Below are 16,662 nucleotides of genomic sequence, written 5' to 3'. Positions count from 1 at the left end.
TCTGTAGTATGAAAGGTCTTGGAAAAAATTTTGAAGGAGAAGGTAATTAAGGACACTGAAGTCAATGGTAAATGGGACAAAATACAACATGGTTTTACAAAAGGTAGATCGTGCCAAACCAACCTGATCTCCTTCTTTGAGAAAGTAACAGATTTTTTAGACAAAGGAAACGCAGTGGATCTAATTTACCTAGATTTCAGTAAGGCATTTGATACCGTGCCACTTGGGGAATTATTAGTTAAATTGGAAAAGATGGGGATCAATAGGAAAATTGAAAGGTGGATAAGGAATTGGTTAAAGGGGAGACTACAACGGGTCCTACTGAAAGGTGAACTGTCAGGCTGGAGGGAGGTTACCAGTGGAGTTCCTCAAGGATCGGTTTTGGGACCAATCTTATTTAATCTTTTTATTACTGACCTTGGCACAAAAAGTGGGAGCATGCTGATAAAGTTTGTGGATGATACAAAGCTGGGAGGTATTGCCAATTTAGAAAAGGACAGGGATACCCTACAGGAGGTAGGTAGCTAGCTGGGAGGCAGTGAAAAGTGATATTAACAAACATATAAATATCACTTTTCACAGCAGACATACTCAGCTCTGGCAAGCTGGCGGGGGATAAATTAAGCCTTGGATGAGGAAGTATGTAGGGAGGCAGTGGGGGCCAGGATCATGTCGTTAATGGGATGACCCAAATATTTTCTATTTCGGGGGACTGTAGACTATCTGTACAGCTCAGTTTAGAAGGAAGCCAGTATATTTCAGATAATATTTATTTATCTTGCATCATGGCATTTTGTAAGGATGGGATTTGGTTTAAAAAACAAGACAAAACTGAGGCCCTTTTGGCTATATAGTAACTATAGGCAATGGGAGTAGATCTAAAGAAAGGTTGCGGATTGAATTCATTGTTAATAAAAAATGCAACATTTAAAAACCATTTTTCTCTATATTTCTTTCCTATTTTGTTTTAGAGGAACATCTTGCACAGAAAGGTACGGTTTCTTTGTTCATTTTAATAGGAGAAATCAAAGTTTGCATCAAGTTGCCTATATTATTATTATTTATTTATTATTTGTACTGTGGAAGCACCAAAGGGATCAGGGCCTGATTGTGCTAGGTACTGTACAAACATATAACAAAGAGCTGGTCCATGCCCCAAAGAGCTTACAATTCCAAATATAAGATGTGAGACAACAGGTGGATATAGACAGACCGACGGGGCTCACCAGGGAACAGGGAGACCATTGTGATCAGGGTGATAAGCACCAGTCACAGTTCCCCAGCTGTCAAGTGATTCATAGGCTTCCTGGCAGAGGTGAGTTTTAAGAAGTCTCAAGGTAGCAGCCTCCTACTTCCCAGCTGGCTACTAAGAGATTTTCATATAGACCAGTTAGAGCTGCACAAAGGCAAAACCCACCCACACAAGCCCTTAACAGGAAGCAAACAACAAGTGCAGAGAACTCTCTGAACACTGATGCATCATGGTACCCATTCTTTCTAGTAGCCCCCTGTCCCCTCTAACGGACAGGGAAACACCCTGTGTGTGACACAGTCCTCTGACTCACACTAACCCTTAGCCCTGCCCTCAGCAGAGTTAGCAGGTGCTTGCTCTGGCCCAGTGTATGCTGAGGAAAGGGCGAGGCAGGAGTTAAGCTTTTACATTCTTATGCAGAGTGGATTAATGCGGGGGCGGGGGTGTTCCTTGCCTGGGGAAGGGGAAATGGAGCTCTCAGCCTGAGCCCAAGGAGGCACTGAGAGATGTGCAGGTTCTGTCTCCACAGCCTCACCCCATCCCTGCTCTGGCCATCTCCCCACACAGCATGGACCAAGTCAGGGGAGCCAGCCCTGTCTCCCAACCTATGTTCCCCTTGCATGTTCCCCCATATGTCCCTTTCATCCCAAGCAAGGGCGGAGAGGCCTAGGCAGCACTGCCATGGGAGCGGGCGGGCATGGAGGGAGGGATGGAGCTGGAGTTGGAGGCCGTGGCAGAATTTCCCAGCTCAGCAGCAGAGGCCTCTCCTCCGTCAGAGGAAGGGGCTGGGCTCCCCAGCTCCGCTGTGCCAGCAGACCTGTCTGCTAAGATTCCTCCCCGTGCCCAGGGGGGAGCTCCAGGGGACACCCCACCACTCATCCATGCCCCATCCCTGGTGATTTTCCCCCGCTCAATAGCATCATCCCTTCCTGACCACAGCACGGGTCTAAGCAGCCTCCCTTAGCTTGTATGAACAGGAGGAAGGGTAGGTGTAGGTATTGCTCTGTCCTTTAATCACTGCTGTGAACATGTTCTTCACTTGCAGTAATAGTTATAAAATTCCTATGAGGTTCACATTGGCCAGGGATAGAGTAACTGGAAAAATTCATAGATTCCAGTGCCAGAAGGGACGGCTGTGATCATCTAGTCTGACCTGCATAACACTGGCCAGAAAACTGCCCAAATATTTCCTAGTGCAGGAAAAACATATCATCTTGATTTTAAAATTTTCATTGATGGCGAATGCACGACAATCCTCAGTAAATTGTTCCAGTGGTTAATTATGCTCACTGTTAAGTTTATGGAAATAAGGCGTATTTTTTTTTCATTTCATTAATTTTTAATTGAGCATTTCCAACCTTTCTGACACTCCTTGTTATTATTAGTCTTATTTAAGTATAGTCCCTTATAGTTAAAAAAGATTTAATTTGTGATAAGATCATGGGAACTCTTACAATGTAAACCACCCTTTAAATGTATGCTTGTTTCAATAAACTTCCTTACCATATATCTATTTCTATTGATTTGTTTTTAGAGAAGCTCCAGAATGAACTTCGTAAGTGCCATTCCCACCTTCTCCCAATAGAAACTTTATTATAAACTATTTCCCCTTCTGAGGGTCTTGTGCACAGGACAGCTCTCATCTCTCTGTATCTACTTTGTTTCAGAATTGAGAAGAGCTCAAATATATCAAGGTAAATTCAGCTGATATTTTATTCATGTCAAAATTGGGGTGATCTTTGCTGCCTTTCCTTTTGCAATGAACAGGCTCAGAGCAAGAGTGACAGGATTCAGATAGTATTTTCAGAGAGATGGGACAGATGTTCTCCTTTGGGTAAAGTGGTGATTAATGAGAGGGGATTTCCAATCTTTCCGGTCTTACACTGTTCTGACAGGATCATTTCCATTACACTGCTCAATACACTCTGCTGAAGAGCAATTTCCCAGACTCCCTGATTTAACTCTCCATTCCCTTCTAATGGAATATGAGGAAACAAGGAGCATGTTGGTCATCCATGGTGCTGGGGAGTTGGACTCTCTAAAGGATGTGGAGGGTCCCAGGGAATGTGGTCATCTATTTTACCTTATATTTAAACATTTGCAATGTACAGTGGATGGGGGATTGCTAATCAGATGTGGAGCCTTTCACTGGTAGGCCACTAGTCTCAATGCCACCAAGTGAGGCTGATTGTAGGGATCATTGTGCAACGAATAGCTGGTGACAGTTCAGTTACAAACAATTAATGGCTGTGCTCATTATCCTGAAATACTCATATTCATGGCTGAACGCACCACAGAGACTCACCTGCCCATTACCCTTGGAAATGAATTTTGCATGTGTCAGGTTTGAGGCAGATTGGCAGGATAGTGTAGGAGAATCTTGCACTGCACCTGGACAATAAATACGGAAAGAGCTTTAGCAGCCAGTGTTTAAATGCTTCTCTCCTTCCCAGAACTACATTCATGCAGCACTCTGGCTCAGTATCTGTCAGCAGAGTGTCAAGCGTGCTCAGAAGAGAGGGTGAGTAAAGGAAAGGAGAGTGGGGTGGAGCTCTCAGATGCAGTTTAAGTTGTTACCATCACAGAAAGCACCACATCTTTAGGGTTAAATTTAAATCATGATTCTGGAAAAGGAAACCTCGCAGTCGTAAATTAAAATAACTCATGGTGGAAAACCCAGAGAGAGAGAGGAATGAAATGGAGACATAGAGAAAATGTATACCTGAGGCTTCTGAAATGACACCTCACAAGATGCCTCAGCCTCCAGTCAAGACCCCATCCACACAGTCATGGAAATGGAAGGACTCAACAATCTGCCCACAAGAAGGGTGTCTTGGGAGAGGGAAAGCAAAAGGTTAAATTTGATGGAAAGCGTCTCGTGGTTATGAAATAAAAGGAAGTAAGGAAAAAATGACAGGTCAGAAAAGGGCAGTGAAGGATGGTATTTTTAAAAAACTGAAAGTAAAAAAACTGTGGTGTTGATTTTTAATTTTTAAAGACATAAAATTTTGATAAATTATAGCCAGATCACTGCTAACACCTCCAGCCAAGGTTGCCAAAGTGTTTCCATTCTAGCATCTGAATTCAGTTGCTTATGAAATGTTCACCTCTAGGACTGAGATTTTCCATTCCCGTCTCTGCCCTAAGGTGATACCTTTTTATAAAAAAAGGTTTCAGCAAAATGGTCCGGCTGGTCTTTAGGAAGAAATTCATTTTCCTGTCCCCAAGAAAGTTAGGTCTTGGTGCCCCAGTCACTCACTCACACACATCCACTGCACAGGTTCCCAAGCAAAACTACGACATTAACAACTTGTGTAACTTCACATTCATTCACTAAATGTTAGTCCTGGGCATTAGATGCCTCCTAGAGGAGTCCAGTAGATGAGGTTTCATCATCTTTCATTTTACGGTACAAAGTGGTAAATAGATGTCAGGAGACTTTTAGGATTCTGTTTGACAGCTCTGGCAGAATTCAACAGCCCCTTGTCGGATTCACTACAAATGTTCTAGAATTAATCTGTGGTGCTGTGAGACCTTGTCTATCAGTGATGAGGCCAATACGACTCTTTGGGAGGATTTTACAGCAGGAGTGAGGTCGGCATGGACTCAGGCTTATAATAAAAATTCAGTTTCAGCCTTACCTATGGAGTGACTAGGGACACTCCCTAATATAGGGAAAAAACAATGTCCTAATGTTTTAAGTGGCTACTGTGTCATTCATTTGTTTCTCATATGATGCACCCATGTCACTCACTCATGACAGACTACGGACTATCGTCCCTATTCCCATGCCAGGTACCTGGGAACCGTGGGCATAACCCACCAGACTTCTCAGGCTGGAGCCCACAAGGGCCTGGCTCTCCTGGGAATGCAGTGAGAGGCAGTGGCAGCCAGAGCAGCAGTGGGTTGGGGGAGCTTCTCCTTCAGCGACTTGGGGCCCTTTAACACTGAGCCACCAGCCAGATTCGAAGCTCAATGAAAGGGGAAAGTAGTAGAGCAATGTGTGGGTATAGTGGGGAAGGTTTTAGCTGCTTTTCAGGGGTTAAAATTTCCCTTAGAGGGAGATACAGGGAAGAGTGAGTCAATGTGGATGATGGAAACCATAAATGATGATAAGTAGATAGAACAGGATATATCCGTGCTGGCAGGGAGAGTGGGGAGCTTCAGTGAATCTCTGCTCGACCCCAGCAGAGCTCCCTGGGGCCCAGGACCAAGAGCCAGAAAACCAGGGAGTGCTCCAGCTGGGACGGGGCCTGTCAAGGTTCCTTCCCCACTCTGAACTCTAGGGTACAGATGTAGGGACCTACATGAAAGACCCCCTAAGCTTATTCTTACCAGCTAAGGTTAAAAACTTCCCCAAGGTACAAACTTTGCCTTGTCCTTGAACCATATGCTGCCACCACCAAGCGTGTTGCACAAAGAACAGGGAAAGAGCCCACATGGAGACATCTTCCCCCTCAAAATATCCCCCCAAGCCGTATACCCCCTTTCCTGGGGAAGGCTTGATAGAAATCCTCACCAATTTGTACAGGTGAACACAGACCCAAACCCTTGGATCTTAAAAACAATGAAAAATCAATCAGGTTCTTAAAAGAAGAATTTTAATTAAAGAAAAGGTAAAAGAATCACCTCTGTAAAATCAGGATGGTAAATACCTTACAGGGTAAGCAGATTCAAAACATAGAGAATCTCTCTAGGTAAAACCTTAAGTTACAAAAAGACACAAAAACAGGAATATACATTCTATCCAGCACAGCATATTTTACCAGCCATTAAACAAAAGGAAATCTAATGCATTTCTAGCTAGATTACTTACTAACTAGCAGAAGTTCTGAGGCTGCATTCCTGATCTGTTCCTGGCAAAAGCATCACACAGACAGACGAACCCTTTGTTCCCTCCCCTCCAGCTTTGAAAATATCTTGTCTCCTCATTGGTCATTTTGGTCAGGTGCCAGCGAGGTTATCTTAGCTTCTTAACCTTTAACAGGTGAAAGGGTTTTGCCTCTGACCAGGAGGGATTTTATAGCACTGTATACTGGTTACTCTTCCCTTTATATTTATGACAGGGCTGGTGGCTTGGAGTAAGTACCAAGAGCCAGTATTCACATGTGGGAGGGGTTCTAAGAACAACTGCTGCCATCAGCTGGGTGGTTCTGAGCTCATTTATTGGTTTAAGAAGAGCTCTCGGTGACCAGGCCAGGTGTAGGGCATAGGCCATTGGTGCCCCCTGACTCTGGACACCTTCCACATGTGTGGAATGCCAGAGGAGGAGTTTGTGAGAAAGACTAGCTGTAAGTGTAGGTCATGGCTGTATGTGGCATCTGTGTTAGTAAACCCCTTTAAAGACTTCAGGAATGATGTGAGCCAGGTGAGCTCGACAGTCACACCGTAGGATGGCCCTAGCAGTTATTACAGCAAGGCCTGTGTAATTACTTCCCTATTTCAGAGTGCCCCATAGCAATGTGAGGGGTTACACTGTGTCCCATCAGAGCGATGAACTGTGACATGGAGTAGAGCACGAACTGACAAGCAGGACATTACAAGGTGCCTGATGGCTGGCAGTTACATGACCCTCGTTTATTACTGGCCACTAACCTGTCTGTTTTATGGCCAAGGCTGCCAGAAGACTCCAGTAAAGTGAAAGGTATTACAGCTGCATGTATCCTGGCTGTTCTAGACTGAATTCACTGTTAACCCTGGTGCTATGAAGAGTAGTTTCAGAGTCAGCAGCTGCTCAAGCCATACCCCATTGCTCACTGAGCATTGCCTACCTTGTATCACTGGTATGTTTGCCCCTGTGTTGTATTGAAGTCTGGTGCTTAGAGACCAGTGTTCTCCAACTGGTTTTTGAATGTTATAATTCTTGACGTCTGATTTGTTGAAATCAATGGGACTCTTTCTTTTGACTTCAGTGGACTTTGGATCATGCCCATAGTGGATAAAGTTGGACTAGGTGACTTGGTTTATTTCATAGAATCATAGAATATCAGGGTTGGAAGGGACCTCAGGAGGTCATCTAGTCCAACCCTCTGCTCAAAGCAGGACCAATCCCCAATTAAATCATCCCAGCCAGGGCTTTGTCAAGCCTGACCTTAAAAACTTCTAAGGAAGGAGATTCCACCACCTCCCTAGGTAACGCATTCCAGTGTTTCACCACCCTCCTAGTGAAAAAGTTTTTCCTAATATCCAACCTAAACCTCCCCCACTGCAACTTGAGACCATTACTCCTTGTCCTGTCCTCTTCTACCACTGAGAATAGTCTAGAACCATCCTCTCTGGAACCACCTCTCAGGTAGTTGAAAGCAGCTATCAAATCCCCCCTCATTCTTCTCTTCTGCAGACTAAACAATCCCAGTTCCCTCAGCCTCTCCTCATAAGTCATGTGTTCCAGTCCCCTAATCATTTTTGTTGCCCTTCGCTGGACTCTCTCCAATTTATCCACATCCTTCTTGTAGTGTGGGGCCCAAAACTGGACACAGTACTCCAGATGAGGCCTCACCAATGTCAAATAGAGGGGGACGATCACGTCCCTCGATCTGCTCGCTATGCCCCTACTTATACAACCCAAAATGCCATTGGCCTTCTTGGCAACAAGGGCACACTATTGACTCATATCCAGCTTCTCGTCCACTGTCACCCCTAGGTCCTTTTCCGCAGAACTGCTGCCTAGCCATTCGGTCCCTAGTCTGTAGCTGTGCATTGGGTTCTTCCGTCCTAAGTGCAGGACCCTGCACTTATCCTTATTGAACCTCATCAGATTTCTTTTGGCCCAATCCTCCAATTGGTCTAGGTCCCCCTGTATCCTATCCCTGCCCTCCAGCGTATCTACCACTCCTCCCAGTTTAGTATCATCCGCAAATTTGCTGAGAGTGCAATCCACACCATCCTCCAGATCATTTATGAAGATATTGAACAAAACCGGCCCCAGGACCGACCCCTGGGGCACTCCACTTGACACCGGCTGCCAACTAGACATGGAGCCATTGATCACTACCCATTGAGCCTGACAATCTAGCCAACTTTCTACCCACCTTATAGTGCATTCATCCAGCCCGTACTTCTTTAACTTGCATCTGATGAAGTGAGCTGTAGCTCACGAAAGCTCATGCTCAAATAAATTGGTTAGTCTCTAAGGTGCCACAAGTACTCCTTTTCTTTTTGCGAATACAGACTAACACGGCTGTTCCTCTGAAACCTGTCAAGAATACTGTGGGAGACCATGTCAAAAGCTTTGCTAAAGTCAAGAAACAATACATCCATTGCTTTCCCTTCATCCACAGAACCAGTAATCTCATCATAGAAGGCGATTAGATTAGTCAGGCATGACCTTCCCTTGGTGAATCCATGCTGACTGTTCCTGATCACTTTCCTCTCATGTAAGTGCTTCGGGATTGATTCTTTGAGGACCTGCTCCATGATTTTTCCGGGGACTGAGGTGAGGCTGACTGGCCTGTAGTTCCCATGATCCTCCTTCTTCCCTTCCCTATTTGTACCTTCAAAAATCCCTTACAAGAAGGTATTAAGGAAACTGAGTAGCCATGTGGAGAGATGTAAAGTTCTGGCACTGAATCAAACTGGCTAACAGATGGAAAGTAAAATGTGAGACAAAAAGGGTCAGTTTTGATACCAGCTTGAAGTTGAGTGTGTCCTACAACGTTCCATACTAATACTGGAGTTATTTACTTTTACCAACTTGAGAAAGGGTCCTGGGTATCATTGTGTGTAGCTCAGTGGAAATCTCTTTTTAAAGTGCAGCAATGGTCAAAAAGCAAACAATGTTCACATGCATATGTATGCAATGGAGAATAATATGAAAAATATTTAGCCACTATATAAATCAATTGAATGCTCTTGTGATGCTGATAGGTGTGGGGGATTGAACCTGGGACCTCTGGTGCTTAGTGCGTGGGCCTCTACTGCATGAGCTAAAAGCCACCTGGCTGTTAGCTAAGGCTTGTAGAGCAGACTCATTTTATCTCTCTCTCTCTAAGTGTTCCCAGTGCCACTACATGGGACAGAACACCACACCCAGGAGGTGTGTGGGTTACACTCTCACCTGGATACTATATGCATAGGGCCCTTCATTTTTGGTTTTTATTTTATTTAATTTTTCCCAGGAATTTATTGGTGTTTTAGTACTACAACAACAAAAAGAGGTGAAAATTAGTGGAAAAAACTATTAATAATTTTTCTGGGTAAATATCAGGGTTTATTTTGGTGGACAGAAGGACAGGGGAAAAGAGTATTTGGTAGGTTAATGCTTTGATGAATGGAATTTTGGTTTGCTGCAGACCTAAAACACAACTCAAAACACAATGCCACCTCAGAGTTTAAGAAAACAATACATCTCTAACCCCCAAATAAAACTTTTCATTTGAATAAACATCGTACTGTTGTAGACTTAAAACTATTAGCCTATAAATATTTACATTGAATAATTTGGCCACACCATTTGCAGCGCATACACTCAACTGCATCCTTTCCTACTGTTTTTATTTTTTAAAATTTTGAATACTTCCTTGTGTTCTGAAACCTATTCTGATACAGATTTTCGTTTTCTTCCCATTTTAGTGTGTCATATCTTTAAATTATCTGCTAACAGCTTGAAATGTGTATGTGGTGGGCATGAGATTCATCAGTATGTTCAGATGTGCATGCACTTCAGAGCTTGCGTGAGTGCCTGTTTGTTTATTGTGTGTATCTTTAGACTAGTAAGTAGCTGTGTGACTCATGCCCTCTCACCTGGAGTGCCCTTTACACTGCTTTGCTGCTGTAGCCTCTAGTCTGGGCAACCCACAAGTGGCCTCCAGCATGTAAGTCATTCCCACCTATGTCTGTGTGCACTTGCAAACTGCCAGTCACACTCAGACTCTCACTAGCCCAGGGGTGGCCAAACTGTGAGTTGTGAGCCACATGCGATTCTTTTACTGCTGAAGTGCGGCTCGCAGAGCCCTGCATGTGCCCTCCTCTCCATTCTCCACCTACCAGACTGAGGGTGGGTGCAGAGCTCGGGACCTTTGCCTTGCAGTGGGGTGGTGGGGTAGGGGCTTTAGCCCAGCAGGGAGGGGGGGTCTCGGGGTTTCTGCCCAGTGGGGCACACCTGCCTGGGCTCAGGGCTTCAACAGGAGCAGGGCTGAAGTCCTGAGCCCTGTGAGGCACCTCCTGCGGGGCTGAAGACCCGAGCCCCAGCCCCAGCAGGTGTGCCCCAGCTTTTGAACTTCTGAAGATTGTTGTATGCGGCTTGAAGGGCCAGTAAGTTTGGCCACCCCTGCACTATCCTGAATTACAGGCAGGGTGACCCCAGCCCCCTCCCAGTCCCAGACTTTCCCAAGAAATGTACATTTTATACTGTCCAGCTCTCTCCTTGACAATGCAAGCTTATATAAAGTTTGTCATTTTATTAATAGAAATGTGATCACAATTCTTGTTATGCCAAATGGAGTTCCCAAACACTTCAATTCAAACACACTGGTTTAGATAAAACAAGTTTGTTAATTGCAAAGAGATAGATTTTAAGTGAGTACAAGTAATGAGGCATAAAAATCAGAAATGGTTACAAGAAAAATAAAGATAAAATGCAACTAATGCCTAACTTAACAAACTGTGTTACGTTCACAGCCAAGTTTCTATCATCTTACTGGGCAAACTTCTTGGCCATGAGCCCCTTTTCTGTGTAATGGCTGCTTCCTTTATTCCTTCTGATGCAGTCAACTGATGGACAGCAAATGAGAGAGGAAGAAGAGGAGTGGGTCTTGGGGTGTTTGTCCGCCTTTTGTAGTGTCAGTCCCTCCTTTGAAAAACATTCCCAGCTGAGATTCAGGAGACGGAGAGTCCATAGGCGAGGATGTTTCCTGCTCGTTTTTCGTCACCTGTTTGAGGTTTCTTTGTCTACCCTTCCTGCTTGATGACTCTGTTTACTGCTTAAGTGCAAATTAAGCAGATCACACATTGCTTTGTTTAGGACAGACCTGTTTGCCAACTTCTGTTTGGTCAGGACTGTGGTTTGGAATATGCGTTAATAACACCATAAAGTGGAACCTTCTATCTTACATACTATGTTGCCCCACAAATTTTATCAGGAGAATATTGACCAGAATTTATGAGTTTTCAGAAAATACCTCATAAGGCATACTGTGTACAAATATTATTTCAATAGTGTGCAAGTGAGAAATATAATGGTACAGACTATCACAGCATCTACTATATATTATCTAATATTATTTTAATTAAACTCACTTTATAGGTAACAATTTACATTTATGAAATAACAGAATTTGGAATTAGAAAATAGAACCCACTAGAACATAAACCCCAACTTTATGCATTCCCTTTTCATTTTCTCAGTTTTCAGCCTCTGTAAGCCCAGAGTTTGGAGGAAAATTTCTTAGGATGTTTAGTTAACCCTTGAGCAATCCTCTTGTGCAGTCTTTGTTTACTGTTTTGATTTCCAGCTTAAATATCAATATGTATTCCTTAGTGTGATGTGGTGCCTTCTTGATTGAACAGTTATCCCTCTGCTCCTTTCTGGCTTACAGTTCCTTTGTTCTCTGACAATTTTTCTATTCCTTTCACTTCATCTTATATACCTCAGCATGCTGTCCAGATGTTTTATTTTACAGTCCTTACTATTTTTTCATTTTCACTACAACTCTTTTCCTCCTTATTTCTTAAGTCTTTAATTATAGTTTATCTTTTGTTGCAATTTATTTTATTCCCATTTCATTCTTGCTTTACTTAATAGTTTTCTAACAGTGTTTTTCTAATAATTTCTTAGATTACATCAAGACTCTAGTTATTTTGCCTCTTGTTTAATTTCACTATTCTTCCTTTAACGTTTCCACTTTTCCCCTTATACCACTGCCTTTTTTCTTTCAAAGTACTGTCCCTTTTGTCACTGTTCCTACTATTTCTGTCTGTCCTGTCCCCCCTGAACTGGATTTTCTCCCTTCCAGCTCTGTTCCTGGAAACCCTCTGGTGACGCAACTCGCCCACTGGGGTCTGTATCCACTGGCTCCCCACTTACTGTGTCCCTTCTTTTCTGGTGTTGGTTGCTGCCTCTTCCGCTACTGGCCTCTCTCTCGCCCAGTACTGGGCAGTTTCCTCCAGACTCCACCAGCCATTTTTGCGGCTGCCCATTTAGCCTGCACTCAGCATTGTCATCCCCCTCCCCCTTTTCCTTCCCCACAAGCCATCCCAGCTCCAGCTCACCCCTTTTCAGTTGCCCTGCAATCCTTGGAGTTCTTTTGAGTCTCCCCAGAACAGTTATTTTGGGCTCCCCTCTTTTTTTAAAAAAGAAATTCTAAACCCAATGAAACTGCCTCCGAGCTGCCAACCTGTGTTGCTCCTATCACTCCTTTGACACAACAGTGTCCAATAAAGGTGGGGCAGAGAGTAGGCTGAGTGGGATACAGGGTGTATTGGGGCAAGAGGGAGGCTGGGGGCGGGGTGCAGAGGACAATGGTGGGGAGGGAGATGGAGGGGATTGAATGGCAGCTGAGGAAGGGGGGGGGGAAGAGTCCCTTTCCAGCAGCCAAGGAAGATAGTGTTGCCAGTTTTCGCCCACTGATCAAGACTCACAGGATTTTGGCATCTGCAGGGGGAGCTTTTATGATGACACAAGAAGTTCCTCTCGTCCTGTCATTTTCAGGGCAGGCATGCAGCCAGAGCTCTGTGCAAGAGCTGAGGACACAGCTCTGCCTTGCCATACAGGAAAGAGGAGAGTAGGGAGTCAGGGTCGTGGTGCTGCTGGCACCTGGAGAGAGGAGTCCCAGGGCAGGCGAGTGGGGAACTCAGAGGAAATAGTGCAGCTGGGTTCCAGTCCTAAGGCAGTGGGAGACGGAAGTGTTGCTGCTGGGTCATGATAGCACAACAGTGAAAAACAAACCAACTAAAAAACACACAACCCTAGACTAAAAAACAATACTTGATTTTAAGAAAGCCTCATGAGTTGAGGGTCTGGCGCCTGATTTTTGATGTCTTGAGGCTGGCAATACTGCTTGCATGTTAGCACATTCTCTAACAGTGACTGATTTAGTAGGGAAGACAAGCCCTCCCAGGGCACGGCAAGAGGCGTTTCTCTGCAGTGGCGTTCTCTTCCTTTGTTCCCTATTATCACTTTCTATATAATCTGATGGGAAAACATAGTAAAGCTGGTTCATCTCTCTGGAGAGGCTGAGGGACAGATAGGGAAGGTTTTAAATTTCAGGCCTGAATCAGTTGATGCTTTTACTCTGCCAGTAGAATGAATCATTCTGGCACTTTCCTGAGCTTTTTGATCTACTCCCTGTTCAGAGCTGGGTAAACTGGAGGAAGAAGAGTCACTAATTTGCTGACAGCTCAGACAGATTATGTCACAGAAATGAATACAACCTTGCCTAGAGCCAAGATCTGCCTCTAAAACTCTGATTTTTCTCTCTCTGCAGCCAGCGTGATTCTGGATCCAATCACTGCTCATCCTGATCTCATCCTGTCTGAGGATCATAAATGTGTAACAAAAGGAGATACAGCACAGAATGTGCCAGACAATCCTGAGAGATTTGATTCTTCTGTGTGTGTCCTGGGTTCTGAAGGTTTCACATCAGGGATACATTACTGGGAGGTGGAAGTGGGGAATGGTGGTGACTGGTGGGTTGTAGGGGTTGCCAGAGAGTCTATAAGGAGGAAGGGATGGCTCAATTTTAGCCCAGTGGAGAAGATCTGGGCTGTGGAGTGTGACTGGGGTAAATACCAGGCTCTTGACTCCTCTGTGATCCATCTGCCCCTGAATGAGCGACTTGGGAAAATTGGGGTTTCTCTGAACTTTGAAGAGCACCATGTAGCATTTTATGATACTGATAACATGGTGGCAATATATACTTTCAAAGAGGTCTCTTTCTCTGATGAGAAAATCTTTCCTTTCTTCTGTGTCTGGAGAACTCCAGGAAAATATATGAAACTGTGTGACCGAGAAAAGAGGTAGCCCTACATTTTCAAGTGTCCATTATTTTTTGTGCCAGCTCTCAAAATTAGTGGGCACTTGTGAAAATTTAAAGCAAATTACTTCTCTGTGCCCAGAATTTTGTACCTTTCAAAACTAGAAAGCATGAATGGTTGGGAGAAAATGTCAATGGCACAGCATTTACCCAAGCTATTTTTCTGACCTCTAGTATTCTGGAGGCCAAATGTGATAAATGAAGGCGGGTGGGGGCGGAGGCAGGGGGCAAGAGCTCCCTTTTATGAACACATAGCCAGCCAGTTAGCTGAAAATTCCTCTTAGTAGCTGTTCTCTGCTTGCTTTACCTGTAAAGGGTTAAAAAGTCCCCTACGTAAAAAAAAAAGAAAAGAAAACGAGTGGGCACCTAACCAAAAGATCCACTGGGAAGGCTAGAACTTTTTAAAATTGGGAAAGAACTTTCTCTTTGTCATTCTCTGGGCTGCAGGGACATGGAGCAGCAATGCTTTAAGCAGGAGTGCTGTGTAAGGTTTGAACCAGGTATGAAAAAGTATCTTCCATACCTAGAAGGAATCATTTGATAGGGAATGTTTAGATAAACGCAATCAGGTTTATTTCTTTATTTTGGCTTGTAGATCTCCCCAGATGCTTTTGTTTGCTTGTAACCTTTAAGCTGAACCCTATTTTGGGTGCTTAATTTTTGGAATTCCTCTTAAAATCTAGCAAAAGCCTAAGTTCCAGATGTATTTTCTTTCTTTTTTTAATAAAGTTTACTTTTTTTAAGAACAGGATTTGGATTGTTGGGTCCTAAGAGCTTTGTGCCTATGTTGTTTGATTAGCTGATAGCAACAGCTAATTTCCTTTGTTTTCTTCTCAGCTCTCCCCGGAGGTGGGGTGAAAGGGCTTGAGGGTACCCCACAGTGGGGAATTCCCAAGTGCTCCTTCCTGGGTCCAAGGGATTTTTTTTTTTTTGCATTTGGGTGGTGGCAGCATTTATCAAGCCAAAGTCAGAGAAAAGTTGTAACCTTGGGAGTTTAATACAAGCCTGGAGTGGCAAGTATTAACTTTTAGAATCCTTGTGGGCCCCCACCTTCTGCACTCGAAGTGCCAGAGTGGGAATTCAGCCTTGACACCAAGTCTACACAGGGTCTGAATGAACTCTCTCCTGTCCCCTCTCCTATTGACGGGCTGGCAGAAAAGACATCAGGAACAGACCGTATTTGCATAGACACACCTACTCTGCCTAGGTGCACACCATGATTGAGCTTCTTTCCCAAAATGATCAATTATGGCTGGTTTGGGGTTATAAATGACTTTAGTACTTGAATACAGGGGTAATGAAATGTTGTTATCCTGATTGTATGGGTAAAGGACAGCAGAACTGTTCATAGCATGCCCTGACTGAGGTTTCATTTAGGGTGACCCCCCCCCACTAAACAGGGTTAGGGTTGCAAAATCCCAGTGAAAGGGAAAGAGGGTGGGGACAGGAGATTGTATCTGGTTGTATGGGTGCTGCCTAAAGAGTCCTAGACACCATTCGACTTTCACTACAGAGCTGGAGAGGTAATCCCAAAGGCAAGGGGAAATAAGGTGGGATAGTAAAATGCGGTGTAGATAGGTCTTGGAGAGAGGAATCTGGGAAAGGGAGAATGTAGGGATTGACTTTTTTTTCTGGATAAATGCTGATAACTGCAAAGTAACGCACATTGAAAAACGTAATCCCAGCTATGCAAAATGATGGAATCTAAATTAGTTCCTTTTCCTTGTGATGCCACATGATTGGAACATGACCATTTATATCATTAATATTGCCACTATTATACAATTGCAACAAATCTTGTACAAAGTATGTCATGTATGGTATCAATGGAAAAGTTACCATCAATCAAATATCACTATCCTGTTTGTATGTGCATATCATTTTTGTATCTGAAGTTATGAATATTGACTATATACCTGTTTTTTAAATGTGTTTGTTTCTGGGGAAACACCTACAAGGTTGTTTGCACCAATCTAGCCAGCACTAAAATCTTGGGATTAGAAGAACCCTTTATTTGATTAAATTGTTTTTAAATAACCACTCATCATTAAGTCTAGTGTCTGAGTGATGAAACAAGGGTTTGGATACCTAAAGAGACTATATTTCTGACTTCTTGTTAACCAGTGTGATGAGACAGAAGTTTATTCTTCCATAGGATATGCCAAGTCAGTCACAAAAATAATCAGCAGTTTGGGGTGGGACTGCCCCATTTCTCGGCAGTTTGTTCTGAATTTTGTATTTTCAGCTGTGACCCACTGAAGGACAGTGACATTTGGCATACTTTTTGCAAGATTCACAGAAACAGGTCAATTAAGCTTTGGATCAGAACGCCACGCTATTCAAACATTTTAATGGTTAAAGAGTAATTACAATGAGTGAGCAATGACCATATGAGGGTCTTGACATAAAAAACCCTGGAAGGTTTATGCTCACAAAAGG

The 16,662-nt window shown here is 43.7% G+C and overlaps 1 protein-coding gene across 14 annotated transcripts in view; it reads left to right on the top strand.

Annotated features, from left to right (window-relative positions):
• The window catches only part of LOC140904640 (myelin-oligodendrocyte glycoprotein-like), a 51,194-nt gene extending 35,381 nt beyond the window's left edge, over nucleotides 1-15,813 (top strand). For 4 of the 14 annotated variants that reach the window (XM_073327060.1, XM_073327067.1, XM_073327057.1 and 1 more), the window contains 4 exons: nucleotides 972-992; nucleotides 2,787-2,807; nucleotides 2,920-2,946; nucleotides 13,675-15,813. In XM_073327060.1, coding sequence (XP_073183161.1) covers nucleotides 972-992; nucleotides 2,787-2,807; nucleotides 2,920-2,946; nucleotides 13,675-14,210 — 605 coding nt within the window. In that variant the 3' untranslated portion in view covers nucleotides 14,211-15,813. Of the gene's footprint in view, nucleotides 1-971; nucleotides 993-2,786; nucleotides 2,808-2,919; nucleotides 2,947-3,705; nucleotides 7,343-8,532; nucleotides 9,792-9,823; nucleotides 9,925-13,674 lie in introns of those variants that run through there. The other 10 variants (XM_073327069.1, XM_073327070.1, XM_073327071.1 and 7 more) reach the window with 10 other exon arrangements.
• The last annotated feature ends 849 nt before the right edge of the window (nucleotides 15,814-16,662 follow it).

The sequence above is a fragment of the Lepidochelys kempii genome, unplaced genomic scaffold (genome assembly GCF_965140265.1).
Source record: "Lepidochelys kempii isolate rLepKem1 unplaced genomic scaffold, rLepKem1.hap2 scaffold_54, whole genome shotgun sequence".
NCBI classification, from domain to species: Eukaryota; Metazoa; Chordata; order Testudines; family Cheloniidae; genus Lepidochelys; species Lepidochelys kempii.
The sequence above is the reverse complement of the archived record's forward strand: the minus strand, read 5'-3'. Positions and strand labels throughout refer to the sequence as shown.